The sequence below is a fragment of the Pempheris klunzingeri genome, chromosome 8 (genome assembly GCF_042242105.1).
Source record: "Pempheris klunzingeri isolate RE-2024b chromosome 8, fPemKlu1.hap1, whole genome shotgun sequence".
Lineage (NCBI taxonomy): Eukaryota > Metazoa > Chordata > Actinopteri > Acropomatiformes > Pempheridae > Pempheris > Pempheris klunzingeri.
In genome coordinates this window covers 15,708,330-15,721,999 of record NC_092019.1, presented here as the reverse complement: position 1 = coordinate 15,721,999, position 13,670 = coordinate 15,708,330, and the positions used below count along the sequence as shown (strand labels likewise).

General features: G+C 39.9%; 3 protein-coding genes across 4 annotated transcripts; all 3 read left to right on the top strand.

Annotated features, from left to right (window-relative positions):
* The first annotated feature begins 280 nt into the window (after positions 1–280).
* On the top strand, positions 281–1,425 carry LOC139205034 (RLA class II histocompatibility antigen, DP alpha-1 chain-like). The gene is made up of 4 exons (XM_070835109.1): positions 281–359; positions 527–790; positions 873–1,154; positions 1,252–1,425. The coding sequence occupies exons 1-4, from the start codon at positions 281–283 to the stop codon at positions 1,371–1,373; spliced, it is 747 nt and encodes a 248-aa protein (XP_070691210.1). The 3' UTR covers positions 1,374–1,425.
* Positions 1,426–4,403: 2,978 nt separating this feature from the next.
* Positions 4,404–6,603, top strand: LOC139205047 (rano class II histocompatibility antigen, A beta chain-like). 2 transcript variants are annotated; one of them, XM_070835124.1, is made up of 6 exons: positions 4,404–4,516; positions 4,702–4,968; positions 5,494–5,775; positions 6,090–6,200; positions 6,292–6,317; positions 6,416–6,603. In XM_070835124.1, exons 1-6 carry the CDS (start codon positions 4,465–4,467, stop codon positions 6,440–6,442), a joined length of 765 nt encoding a protein of 254 aa, XP_070691225.1. In that variant the 5' UTR covers positions 4,404–4,464; the 3' UTR covers positions 6,443–6,603. The 2 variants fall into 2 exon arrangements, with proteins under 2 accessions (XP_070691225.1, XP_070691224.1); XM_070835123.1 differs by lacking the exons at positions 6,292–6,317; positions 6,416–6,603 and having other exon boundaries at positions 6,090–6,264.
* A 4,689-nt stretch (positions 6,604–11,292) lies between these two features.
* Positions 11,293–12,303, top strand: LOC139205876 (SPRY domain-containing SOCS box protein 2). Its single transcript, XM_070836218.1, has 2 exons — positions 11,293–12,037; positions 12,173–12,303. Exons 1-2 carry the CDS (start codon positions 11,293–11,295, stop codon positions 12,301–12,303), a joined length of 876 nt encoding a protein of 291 aa, XP_070692319.1.
* The last annotated feature ends 1,367 nt before the right edge of the window (positions 12,304–13,670 follow it).

Genomic DNA, 13,670 nt, shown 5'->3' with positions numbered 1-13,670 from the left:
AAGCCTTCATTCAAAACACTGTCTTGACATTTTGTAGTTGTTCTCCCGTGATGGAAAATGCACTGAACCATTTAACAACACTCTCAAAAGGCTAAAAAAAGTACTCTAATAATGTCATCAAAGAACCTGACTTTCAGCTCTCTATTATTTCCTCATACTGTGTCATGTATGAACACAGCTACTTTGCGGGAGAAGTTTTGCACCTGATTTGGTCACGTGATTGATGTGAGTGACAGATTAAACACAATGCTAAATTCAGGCTGGGACTTTCCATTCAGCGATGAAGAACTGTAGCTCAGACATGAAGCGCTCTGCTCTCATAATCCTGATGCTCAAGGGCTTCTGTGCCTTATCACAAAGTAAGAATGATATTTACATTTACTACACTTATTTTCTAGTTTGTAAAATTGTGATTTTATGAAGATGTGAAAATATGGGCTATTCCTCTGTGTTCAGCTTCTGTATATCAATACAAAGAGTGTACAACAGTGTATGTATCTTTATTTCCACTGAATTGTTTTTACAGATACTCATGAAGTTCTCTATTCTGTGGGCTGCTTTTTGAATGGCACAGCCGAGGTACAGTTTGAGTTTGATGCACTGGAGGTTTCATATGTGGATTTCCAAACAGAGGAAGTTATTTACACAGTGCCCAGATTTGTTGATCCTGATCCAAGTCAGATTTTAGTAGGTCTGAGTATACTTAAAGATGCTCTGCAAAACAAGCTCTCCTGTTTAGCAATTACTGCACTCTGTGCAGTGGAAGAGAAAAGTCCACCAAAAGAAAAAGGTAAGTTGACCTCTGTATTTATCTCTAAAGTGATTGATAAAATGTTGATGAAGATTCCTAACAGTCTTTTTGCCCATTTCAGACCCCCCTGAGAGCATCCTCTACCCTGCAGAGGAAGCTGAGCTGGGAGTTGAAAACCGTCTCATCTGCTTTGCGAATCATTTCTACCCACCGTACATCAAAGTCGACTGGACCAAAAATGGTCATCCAGTGTCAGAGGGGGTGTCACTCAGTCGATATTATCCCAATACTGATCAAACCTTCCACCAGTTCTCCACCCTGACGTTCACGCCGACGGAGGGGGACATTTACAGCTGTACTGTGGAGCATTCAGCCCTGGACAGGCCTATAACAAGGGTCTGGGGTGAGTCTTTTATCATGAGGTCACTTAAACATCAAAATGAGATGTTTTGTTGTGTCTTTTTGTAAGTGGTGAATGTGCTGTCTAACTTCCTCCGCAGAACTTGACTTGACTCGTCCCAGTCTTGGACCGGACATTTGCTGTGGAGTGGGCCTGATTCTGGGCTTGGTGGGAGTTGTCGTTGGAGTATTTCTAATGGTTAAGGGACACCATGGACAATAATACCTCTATCACTGAATATGGGTGATATTGTAGATGAATACATATTTTCTATATGATTTTTGAGTGCAACATGTATTATCCTTTAACCTTTATTTTGCTTTAAATATTTAAGAGTTACTATGAAAAGCAAGATTGATTGTATACTATTTATTGTGGTAAAAAAGAGGGGAAAATTATTTCTTATAAAGAGAAGCATTTAAGACTGGCTCACTTCATGCTCTGAATGTACATTAGATGCAATGTCTTTATCGTTAATCTACTGGTGTTTCTATCTGCCTGCCACTGCTCTGCCTTTAGATGATAATTGGACACTACATTAAGTAGAAATGTGCAGCAGAATGACTGCTGGTTTGTCACACTGTTATTCAAACATGGTCATGTGACATTATGTACTCTGTTTGAGCTGAAACTTTGATATCTGTTAGGAATATCTATAAATATATGTTTGTACATAAAAGTGCTTTTATGAAGATTCATGAGAAATTAAAGTTGCATATTTGATTGGTGGTGATTGAACCTGACGATTGTATTTATGATACTCACTTGTTTGAGTGAATTTAACACTTTGTTTGCACCACAGTGAAGAGTTTTTTTGGTGTGCTGTGGATGATTACAGTGATAACTTCTGCAACTAACAAATACGTTTTACATGAATAAACAGGTCAAATAAATCTGTTCACTGATATGGAATTGGACAATGTCAAGAGTAACTTCACCAGTATGTGTAACATAATAACATTTAAGTGTGCAACAGATAACTGCAGCACCAACAACCATTGGCTCATTCTTTACTCAATAATCAATAAATATTATGTGGAAATTAAATTCTGATTATGTTCTTGTCATAAAGCCAAGGTTGTCACTGACAAATAATAACTGTAACTAAATACATCTACTCACATACTGCATTTGAAGACAGTACTTGTATTTTACTAAAGTATTTCCATTTCATGCTACTTTGATCCTGTTCAACACATTTCAGAGTGAAATATCGTACTTTCACTTACTTTGCAGAGCAACATTTTACACACAAAACATTAGCTTTTAAGATATAGTCATAACTTGATAAATGAGTTGAAATCAGCTCACACGGCAATTTTCTACATAATGAGTCCTCTTTCTTTTGGGCATTTTGCAGAAATATTTTGCCACTAGTAAAATTTAAAACACTTTTAATGCTGGACTATATACAGTGGGTACGGAAAGTATTCAGACCCCTTCACTTTTTCCACATTTTCTTATGTTACAGCCTTATTCCAAAATGGATTAAATTCTTTTTTTCCCCTCATCAATCTACACACAATAACCCATAATGACAAAGTGAAAAAAGTTTTAGAAATTTTTGCAAATGTATCAAAAATAAAGAACTGAAATATCATATGTACATAAGTATTCACACCCTTTATTCAGTACTTTGTTGAGGCACCTTTGGCAGCGATTACAGCCTCAAGTCTTTTTGGGTATGATGCTACAAGCTTGGCACACCTGCATTTGGGGTATTTTTCCCATTCTTCTCTGCAGATCCTCTCAAGCTCTGTCAGGTTAGATGGGGAGCGTCGCTGCACAGCTATTTTCAGGTCTTTCCAGAGATGTTCAATGGGGTTCAAGTCTGGGCTCTAGCTGGGCCACTCAAGGACATTTGTCCCGAAGCCACTCCTTCGTTATCTTGGCTGTGTGCTTCGGGTCGTTGTCCTGTTGGAAGGTGAACCGTCGCCCCAGTCTGAGATCCTGAGCGCTCTGGAGCAGGTTTTCATCCAGGATGTCTCTGTACTTTGCTGCATTCATCTTTCCCTGTATCCTGACTAGTCTCCCAGTTCCTGCCGCTGAAAAACATCCCCACAGCATGATGCTGCCACCACCATGCTTCACCGTAGGGATGGTATTTGCCAGGTGATGAGCGGTGCCTGGTTTCCTCCAGACGTGACGCTTGGCATTCAGGCCAAATAGTTCTATCTTGGTTTCATCAGACCAGAGAATCTTGTTTCTCATGGTCTGAGAGCCGTTTAGGTGCCTTTTGGCAAACTCCAAGCGGGCTGTCATGTGCCTTTTACTGAGGAGAGGCTTCCGTTTGGCCACTCTACCATAAAGGCCTGATTGGTGGAGTGCTGCAGAGATGGTTGTCCTTCTGGAAGGTTCTCCCATTTCCTCTGAGTAACGCTGGAGCTCTGTCAGAGTGACCATCGGGTTCTTGGTCACCTCTCTGACCAAGGCCCTTCTCCCCCGATTGCTCAGTTTGGACGAGCGGCCAGCTCTAGGAAGAGTCCTGGTGGTTCTGAACTTCTTCCATTTACGAATGACGGAGGCCACTGTGCTCTTCGGGACCTTCAATGCTGCAGAAATGTTTCTGTACCCTTCCCCAGATCTGTGCCTCGATACAATCCTGTCTCAGAGGTGTACAGACAATTCCTTTGACTTCATGGCTTGGTTTCTGCTCTGACATGCACTGTCAGCTGTGGGACCTTATATAGACAGGTGTGTGCCTTTCCAAATCAAGTCCAATCAATTGAATTTACCACAGGTGGACTCCAGTCAAGTTGTAGAAACATCTCAAGGACGATCAGTGGAAACAGGATGCACCTGAGCTCAGTTTTGAGTGTCATAGCAAAGGGTGTGAATACTTATGTACATGTGATATTTCAGTTTTTTATTTTTAATACATTTGCAAAAATTTCTAAAAAACTTTTTTCACTTTGTCATTATGGGGTATTGTGTGTAGATTGATGAGGAAAAAAAAGAATTTAATCCATTTTGGAATAAGGCTGTAACATAACAAAATGTGGAAAAAGTGAAGGGGTCTGAATACTTTCCGTACCCACTGTATATAAAGAATCTGAGTATGACTGAGTACTTCCTCCACCATTGTTACTGCCGAGGTTGCATACAAAGAGACCTAAAGTAGAAATATGACACCAACATAATCATGGAAACAAATGTCTAGAGGTGGAACGTGAGTGCCACACCTACATGGGGAAAAAAATGCTTGTTATAAATCTGTAAGTGAACTTCCTCATTTGACAAGCTCAGAATCAAATGAACTCTTTTCTCCACTGGAGTTTACTCTCTGTTGGATCGCTCTCATTTAGATGACAAGATGTTTCAAGCTCTCGGCTTCTTTACTCTCCTGTTGGCATTTTTAAGAGCAGGTGAGTAACATGCGAACAGAACCGATAATTGTTTGTGCTATTGTTATGTTAGTGCATAACAATAGATACAGAGAGGCCTGTGTTCACATTTTTAGCTTTAGAGTCTGATGTGTGTGAATATTAAATGTACAAGAGACTAAATAACTATCCATTTCAACTAATATCTGTTGGTATTATTTTCACAGACGCTTTCTTTGGTCACATTTTGATTCATTGCCAGTTTACTTCACCCGATGGTCATGATGCTGTGTACCTGGAGCAGTTCTACTTTAACAAGAAGTTGATGGCACAATACAACAGCACATTGGGGAAAATTATCGGCTACACAAAGAAAGCACAAGAACTTGCCGATATCCTCAACAAGGATGTACATCTTCTGAAACATGAGAAATGGAAGACAGACCTTTGCAAGAGAAATGCACCGTTGGCTTATGATGGCCTTCTGACCCCAGGTGATTAACACAGAACATAATGGAAATTGCCTCAAAGCAAAAGTTTTGGGGCATATACTTATGTCACTCTATGTGTGTCCAATACATAAAACAGCCAGTGGCCTGTTAGCGTGGTTTAGCATAAAGACTGAAAATAGCTCCAGTGTTTACGACTCATATATTAGCCCACCTTCAGGTCAGAGAGGTAACTTAACTAAAACAAGAAAACGCTAAAACTTTAAAAACCCTTCCACTGAATGATAAAAAAAATAAAAAAGAATTCAAAACTCTCCAAAGTTGTGCCAATGTTTCCAAATCAAAACAAAGATGGCAGCCCAGCAGCTACTTGGACAGATCTCTTTCTTGGTCCTCAGCAGCATTCAGGAAACCAGCGGAGACTCTGGAAAGTTACTGAGCCTGCAAATATTCCCCAAAAGCTTTTGCTGTAATAGTGACGGTAACGCTAATAGATGCATTAGAAATGGATTGAGTAAAGTTGTGGTATTTTATGACTAAATGTTGTCTCTTTTGGGTATTTTCCTCTAGTTGAGCCATACGTTTGGCTGAGGTCAGTCAAGGCAGCGAGCAGCAGACATCCAGGCCTGCTTGTCTGTAGTGTGTACAACTTTTATCCCAGACAAATCAGAGTGACGTGGCTGAGGAATGGAAAGGGGGTGACATCTGATGTGACGTCCACTGAGGAACTGTCCAATGGGAACTGGCTCTACCAGATCCACTCCTATCTGGAGTTTACACCCATACCTGGAGAGAAAATCACCTGCATGGTGGAGCATGCCAGCCTCATGGAGCCCAAGCTCTACGACTGGGGTAAGGAAGTGTGCATGAGCACAGGTGAGGTAAAATTACAAATTCAACCACAAGGAATGAGGAATTACCATTCACTGGGTATCATAACATACATGACATAAAGTAGACGCATTTGATTTGTTGTATGTACAACTATGTACATGTATAACTAAAATGACACTGTACATAGACATTCACATGCCTGTAATAAAACTTTAAACATGTGTAGCTTGTATAACATACATAAAGTATGTTAACTCAGCCTCAATGGAAGATCACTTCTGGTATCAGTGGATGGAAATTTGATGCAGAGTTGTTGATGATGGTCTTTTCAGAGCCCATGGCTGACTCCATGACATATAAGATCACTGTTGGGACAGCAGGGCTGCTGCTGGGTCTGACCTTTTTAGTTGCTGGGCTGATTTATTACAAGAAGAGATCCACTGGTGAGAGATTGATTCTAATCAATATGAAAATTAACATTAAAACTAGATCTCAGTTTCTGTAATTTTTATTTTTATTTTTTTCTAAATGCAGTGCGGGTTTTGGTGCCAACCACTGAGGTATGCATTTGCATTCACAAGTTAACAATCATCCTCCCGTCAGCCTGTCTGAAACATTTGTGGCATGATGTAATTTCAATAATGAATCTGTCTTACAGGTTTTATATCCAGAGCACACCCTTTAAGTCAGAGAAGCTCGTGGGGATTCACAGAGAATACTGTCATTATCAATGTAATGGATCAGTCAACATGTACATCTCTATCATTACACGACTCATTCTTTTTGATTTACTGTCAACATAAATGCCTTAAACTCTACATATCCATCACATGTTCACAACAACACATGATCAAACAATAAAAACCCAGATTTCAGTACCTCTACAGTGTTGTGTTGTTTTACTTTTTATGATTAGCATTTAATGAATAACTGCCACCTCACCTGTTTGCTAAATACTGAAGACACATTAACTTCCAACATTGTTAACTTGTTAAAACTTAAAAAAAACACGTGAATAACCAAAGTAAAGCTGAATAATTTGTCTTCTCCCATAAATATATGGAATTGAGTGAATTATAGCCTTCATGTAAGCATTCTCATCATTATTATCAAAGAAAACAGCCATGACTTCATCTAAATATTAAGTCAAAATATCAACTATCAAATTAAAAACACAAAACGTTCCGTCGTGTCTGTCCTTTACAAACTACAGGAAAGAGAACTGTCTGTATGCTGGTAAGTGTGTTAATTATGCTGATCATGCTCCTTTATACATTTAACTTAAAGCTTTGCATACCTATACAGATGTTTTATACTCAAACTGTGTGGGATTTTGCTCTGATTCTGATCTAAAACTGCTTAAATGACTATTTTCCTTTTCTCTTTGGTTATTTTTGAACTCTAATTCACTTCAGCTTTGGTTGCAGCATCCACAGGAAGCCTCCTCCACCTGCACACATCTACGGGCCTCCAGCACCACCTGCAGCCCAACATGGGGAATTTCTTAGGAAAGAAGAAAACAAAAACATGCCAGAGAAACTAAGATAGGAAATCATGTTCCCTGTTCTGACAAGCTTTATGGCTGGAATAAAAGCACGACATGGACTTTGAAAGAATAATTTGACATTATAGTGAAATGAGAAGACTCCAGGAAGTCACTGTGCCTGCCCAAGAAACACTCCACCGCACAATCCATAAAACAGCAAATTTTGGTTTTCCAGTTTGTTTTATGTACAGATTAAACGAACAAGATATGATGTGTTCATTTGTGAGTTTTAGAGGGGCTGGCAGATGGGTTTGTTACCTTTGAAAAGACCCAGACAAGCTGTTTTCGAGTCTTTGTGCTACACTAAGAAAACTGGCTGCTGGCAGCAGCCTTAAATTGAAAGTACAGATATGTGAGAATGTATCTTTTTCCTATCTGAATCTCTTTAACGAAGGAGATTTGTATGATAGGAGACAAACTTAATCTAGAAGAATAAAATCACAGCTGGCTCTGGTCTTTTCAACTGCAGGGCTGATTTACCACAAGAAGAGATCTACTAGAGACTATATCAAATAAAACATGATTATAATGAAACTTGCATTTGTGATAACAGCTGAGATGCATCGATGAATGTGAATATAAATCCACCTGATGCAAAGTCAGTTCATTTGAATCCAGAGTTTATGTTATGTGCATTTCTCCTAGTGACTCTCAGTAACATGACAGACAACTCTCTACGTGACATAACTGGGATAAAAAAACTACATACACTGAAGCTACCTTTGTATATACAGAATAATAATAATAATAATACAGAAGAAATAATCTGTATTTTGCTTATTGTAGGGAGGGTGCTGGTGCCAACAAGTTATGGTAAATTGAAGTAGTTCACATTTGACAGCTGTCCTATCAGTTTGTGTGAAACAGTTTATTTTTCTGCCTCAATAATCAGTCTGCCCTCCTGGTTTTAAATACAGAGTGGACACCTGAAGTCAGCGAAGCCATTCACATGGAGACCTCGATCAAATATGCTGGGGCTGTCTGTGAGTGCTAAAATAGCCTTCGATGACTCATCCTCTTCATGTTTACTCTGTGCACCTAAAAAACTGGATACAGTCATCATATATGATATACAATAAACACTAACAGCTGAACTGTTTTAAAGCATAATGTCCAAATGTCTGAACACACCTAATATATAACATGCTGTGACTCACTGTCATCTATGCAGGCCTTCACTTGGTGTCTTTAGGCACTGAAGCCCTCATTGTTGTCTTACAGACATTATGTAGTTGCTCTGTTGTAACCCTCAACACACTAGCCTTGTTCAAAACTTACATGAGATATAAGGGAGGAAAATTGCAATCAGGAGCAGGAATCAGAAAAGCAAAATAAAACAAAACAAAAGCTGACTTGTTGGTCTTTGTTTAGAGGTGTTATGGGACATTTGATGAGGTCTAGTGAAACTTTTCTTCACATGTCAGTATTTAATCATATATAAACCACCCAATAGATTATGCACATCATAATTTACTAGTTGGTTTATATTTTGTGCTGATGTTATTATAGATTATTATAGATTTAGATACCAAGGAGTATACAAAGTAGTTCAAATTTGCCCCATCTTCACCAGCTGCAACATTAGTGATGCTTAGTGCATCAAAAAAATGCATCAATGAAAAAGTGTTTTTCATGTTAAATTCATTCAGTGTATTGATACATTACCCCTCAGAACAAAGAAAAAAGTGAACACACACTGCTATATTCTAAAGATTTGTCTAATGTAACCCCTATCTAAGATGTGTAAACTTTATTGATGTCATTGTTTTATTATTTAGAATATTCCTATATCTTTATACTCACTTCGTTGAATTTCTATTCATATCACTTTATTACATTTTGCTACACATTTTAAAAGTACTGTTTATCAGCTGATTGTTTATATATATTGTATTTTTGCATTCTCCAATTTAAAAAGAAGGTGCCTGTAAGATCAAATCCGGGGCTTAAATTCTCCAAAGCCCGCTCCTCTTTATGCGCATGCGCTTTAAGGGATGATGAGCCGCTTCGGGATCTATTTTATTTTTCTCTTCTTATTAATTAAAAGCCCGAGTTTGATCCTCTTCTTATGTTTCGCCATATATGTTTACATTCATTACAGAACGAGATGAGGAGAAGAACAGTATCGGCTACAACGTTGACGCAAATGAATCTCGTCCTCCGTGAAAGAAAAAAAAAAAAAGTATTTTCTCGTCTTCATTCATGAGTTTACAGCAATCACGTCATGGCTCCCTCCGTCCTTGTCACTGCGGCTCTGACTGGCGTCAGTCTGAGGTGATGGACTGTGCTGTTCCCGACTCGGAGGTCGTCATAAACACCATTATTTAAAATAAAAAAAAACAGAAAACACCGACGTTACCGAGCCGCGATAAGACGCATGAGACGCTTAATAAGAGATAAGAGTCTGTTATAAACACACAGACAGAGGATGTGTGCAGACAGCCTGCAGGGGACCACCACAGCAAAACAGCTGGTAAGACTCACACACTTGTTTTTAGCGATCTGCTCCAACAGGTGAAATAACCTGCACCATCTGGAGACTCTCTATCTTTTATTATTACTCTACCCATGTCTTGACTCCTGTTCGCTCTATTCTAATTTAATATCCCTTCATCTTCTCTAAATCTACTCCACTTTACCCAGTGGTGCAAAGTATTTGCTCAGGTACTGAGCCTACGTTCACTGTACCTTTTATTCCACAGTAAATGTAAAACATTTTTTAATTAAAACTACCAACAGTAAATGAAATACATATAAGCAGCTCTAACTACAGTGTTAAAGTGATTTTTACATGTTAATGTAATTAACCAAGAGTATATGTAACAGTATAACTCTGATAGAGACCATTTTTTGCCTGAGTGATGGGTATTTATTACTTGTTTTTAAGTCAATTTGGACTTATACTACTTATCAGAGTACGTCTTCCCCCTCTGACCTTATTCTGCTCTTTTACCCATTCCCCTGTCCTCTCCTCCACATTGTTGTGCTCTACTCTAACATACATTATTATTCTCTACTCGTGTCTAATCTACTCTACCTTGTTCTCTGATATTTCTCTACACTCGAGTCTATTTTACTCTACTGCACGTTACCTACACGCCTCTATTCCTCTTCACTGTATTCTGTTATAATCCACTCACCCTCGTCTCTTCTCCTCCACTGTTTTTAAGTCAATCAGTCAATCAATCTTTATTTCTACAGCGCCAATTCACAACAGTGTTTTCTCAAGATGCTTTCCATAAAGAGCAAGTCTAGACCAAACTCTTTGATTAAGAGAGAGACCCAACGGTTCAAGAATTCAGAATTAAGCATTCAAGTCTAATCTGCTGATTCTTTACTTAACGTAGTTTCTCTTTTCCATTCTGGTTTTCTACTCTACTCCCCCTCTTCTCCTCCTCTCTGATTCACTCTATTCTACTTTCCTCTCTTCTCTTAGCTTATTCTACTCTCCTGTACACCACTCCACTATACTATATGATTGTCCTGTATCTGTAGTCTATTCTACCTTACTGAACTACACCTTACCTCACTCTACTCCGCCTCTAATTTAGTTTACTTATTCCACTCTACACCACCTGATCACAGTCTACTTTAATCCATTTTACACCACCTTACTTTACTTTTCTCCTCCTGTTTACTTTATGTCGTTGTCTGCTACTTTAATCTGCCTCTCACTCTACCTTACTCTACTCTGTCCCATCTGACCATATTCTACTTTACATTCACTCTCCTCTACAGCTTGAATGAAAAACATAGAATAATCAATCATGAAAATAATCATTAGTAGCAGAACTTTTCATTTCAGTATAGAAAGTCAAACTTCCTCTTTAATTTATTAACTATGCAACAGAATTATGTTTTATTTGTTTGGGGATTTTTACCTCAAATAAACCAAACTGACTGGAGCTGACTTACATGTGTAAAACCAATTGATCATATTTATTTTCATTGTATGAACTGAAGTTCTTATCCGCAGACTGTTTGTACCAATGGGTCTGTCACTGTCGGTTTGGCTGTGCAGCAGGGCAGACGGCAGCCCTCCCTCCTCTCCATCAGCTTTCTCTCCGCTGGCCATCCCGACCTCATCCCGCCTCGCCATCACACTGAGCTCCTCTCCAGTGGCTCCAGGAGACAGTCGCTCGCTTTGGAGCTCAGTCCACTGCTCTCCTCACTTCCTGCTGTCTGCCTGCAAGCAGGAAGTGACACGTTCACCTGTTGAGAGGAGCAGCGATGGGGTGAGGGCGGAGGTGGGGGTGAAGAGTGGGCTTCACGTCTGGGAGGTGGTGTGGAACCCCAGCCACAGGGGCAGTCATGCTGTCCTGGGCATTTCCAGGCAGAGCTGCCCTCTGCAGGCCTCAGGGTACAACGTGCTGATCGGTGGGGACTCGCAGTCCTGGGGCTGGGAACTCAAAGCCAACCAGCTCTGGCATGGTGGACAGAGTCTGGGACTTTACCCAGGAAAGAGGAAGAGGTGTCCCTCTGCCTCCACAGGTGATTTTAAACCCCAGTCCTCCTCTTCCTCACACTCTAAAGCGGCAGAGATGCCCCTCCTCATCCCAGAGCACATCCTGCTGGTCCTGGACGCTGATGCAGGGACTCTGGGATTCATCGTTGATGGCAGCTTCCTTGGTGTGGCCTTTAAAGACCTCCCTCGTGGAGTGGAGCTGTTCCCAGCAGTGAGCAGTGTGAGAGGAGGAGCCAGCATTCGACTACGATACCTGAATGGTGCCACACGTGAGTCTTTTGACTTTTTGCTGTAAGTTATAAATTGTGATTTGTGGTTTTGGGACATATGAATTGACTTGGATCTGCTTGGGTCATTGAAACACACAAAAACTAACAGAGTTTTTCTGTGGCTCTCCTTCCCAGGTGATCCCCCTGCCCTGATGGCGTTATGTGGTCTGTCAATTCGTCGGGTTTTAGGGCAACAGAGGCAGAATCAAATGGAAAAACTGCCTCTACCCCCTTGTCTCCAGCACTACCTGCTTTCTAGTCAATAAAGTACAATGATGTACACACACACACACACACACACACACACACACACACACAATAGGAAACATTTTGTCAACCACTGAAGTGTACTAAAATGTACTGAACATTTCCTATTTATATGATAATCGATGTACAAATGTATTTATTATTCGTCTTATTTATTGCAATGTAACATGTAATTAAATCAGGGAGTGTATCTTTAACTCTGTTCTTTCTTTGTGTACAAAATAAATTACTTCTAAATAAATTACTTCTATTTAAATCTGTATTATCATTATTGCTGGTCACAAACCTTTGGAGAGTTTGGAAGTGTGTTGTTTGGTGGCAACCTATATTTATACTGACACCTGTATTTTGGAAAATATTAATCACATTTTAAGTGAAGAGGAGAAAATTATTATTATGAAGAAATTACACCCAACAAACACCTCTGTCTGCACAGGGGTCTGTTTAAACGTATATGTGCAGTATGTGCTTCCACTACCTGGAGCTCGGCCTGCTGTACATGATGGAATAACACATAATAATAATACTAATAATACATAGTGAAAGAGGGTCATGATTATACCATATAATCATATGCTAAATCTGTGATTTAAACCTTTACATTAAACTCAGTTATAAAACTAAAATGAATCATATTGAACACAGGTGCTTATTTTGCTCTTTACAAAAATAGCAGAACATACATCTATTTTGCTCAATGATAACAAATTGCTTAAATTCAGTTATATCCTTAAATGAGCATCTGTGTGGTTAAATTAAAAGCAAAGATGACTCAGACTCCTGGCTGCTGGCTCAGCTGCTGCAGTGCCAAATTCTTGTACATTTTAATTAAAGTATTTATCATGGCCAGGCTTTAGATGGAGAGACGTATACAGTCACTCACACTACCAAATATTTACTGAGTGGCAATATCACAATGGAAACAGTCTGCTTTAAAAGGGCCTGTGAAGGTGCTGAAACGTATCAGTAAGAGAAATTTACAGGTCTGAGTAATTCTTTCACTTTTGTTACGGCCCATGGCCTTTTGTGTTAGCGGTTCACCCTGTCTGCTCCTGCATGTTATGGAGCACCACCTGTGATCTGGAGGCGTGACTGTTTGGACTGCGGCCCGCCCACACCTGGTTCTCTCTCCCACACCCGGATGCCATTGGCTGACCGACCAACCAATGAGGGAGCGTCTCAACGCCGCGTGCTCCTTTAAATGAGACCGGAACCAGCAGTCGGGTCAGCTGTTGTTTGAGTGTGTGCTAGCAGACGTGGTGTGTGTCGCTCTTCGGTAAACAGCTAGCCTCTCTATAAAATCTCGCTCCTGTGTTAAAACCCGTCGATCCCGTGAGGACTGGGCTTAGACATAGCTACCCTTTTG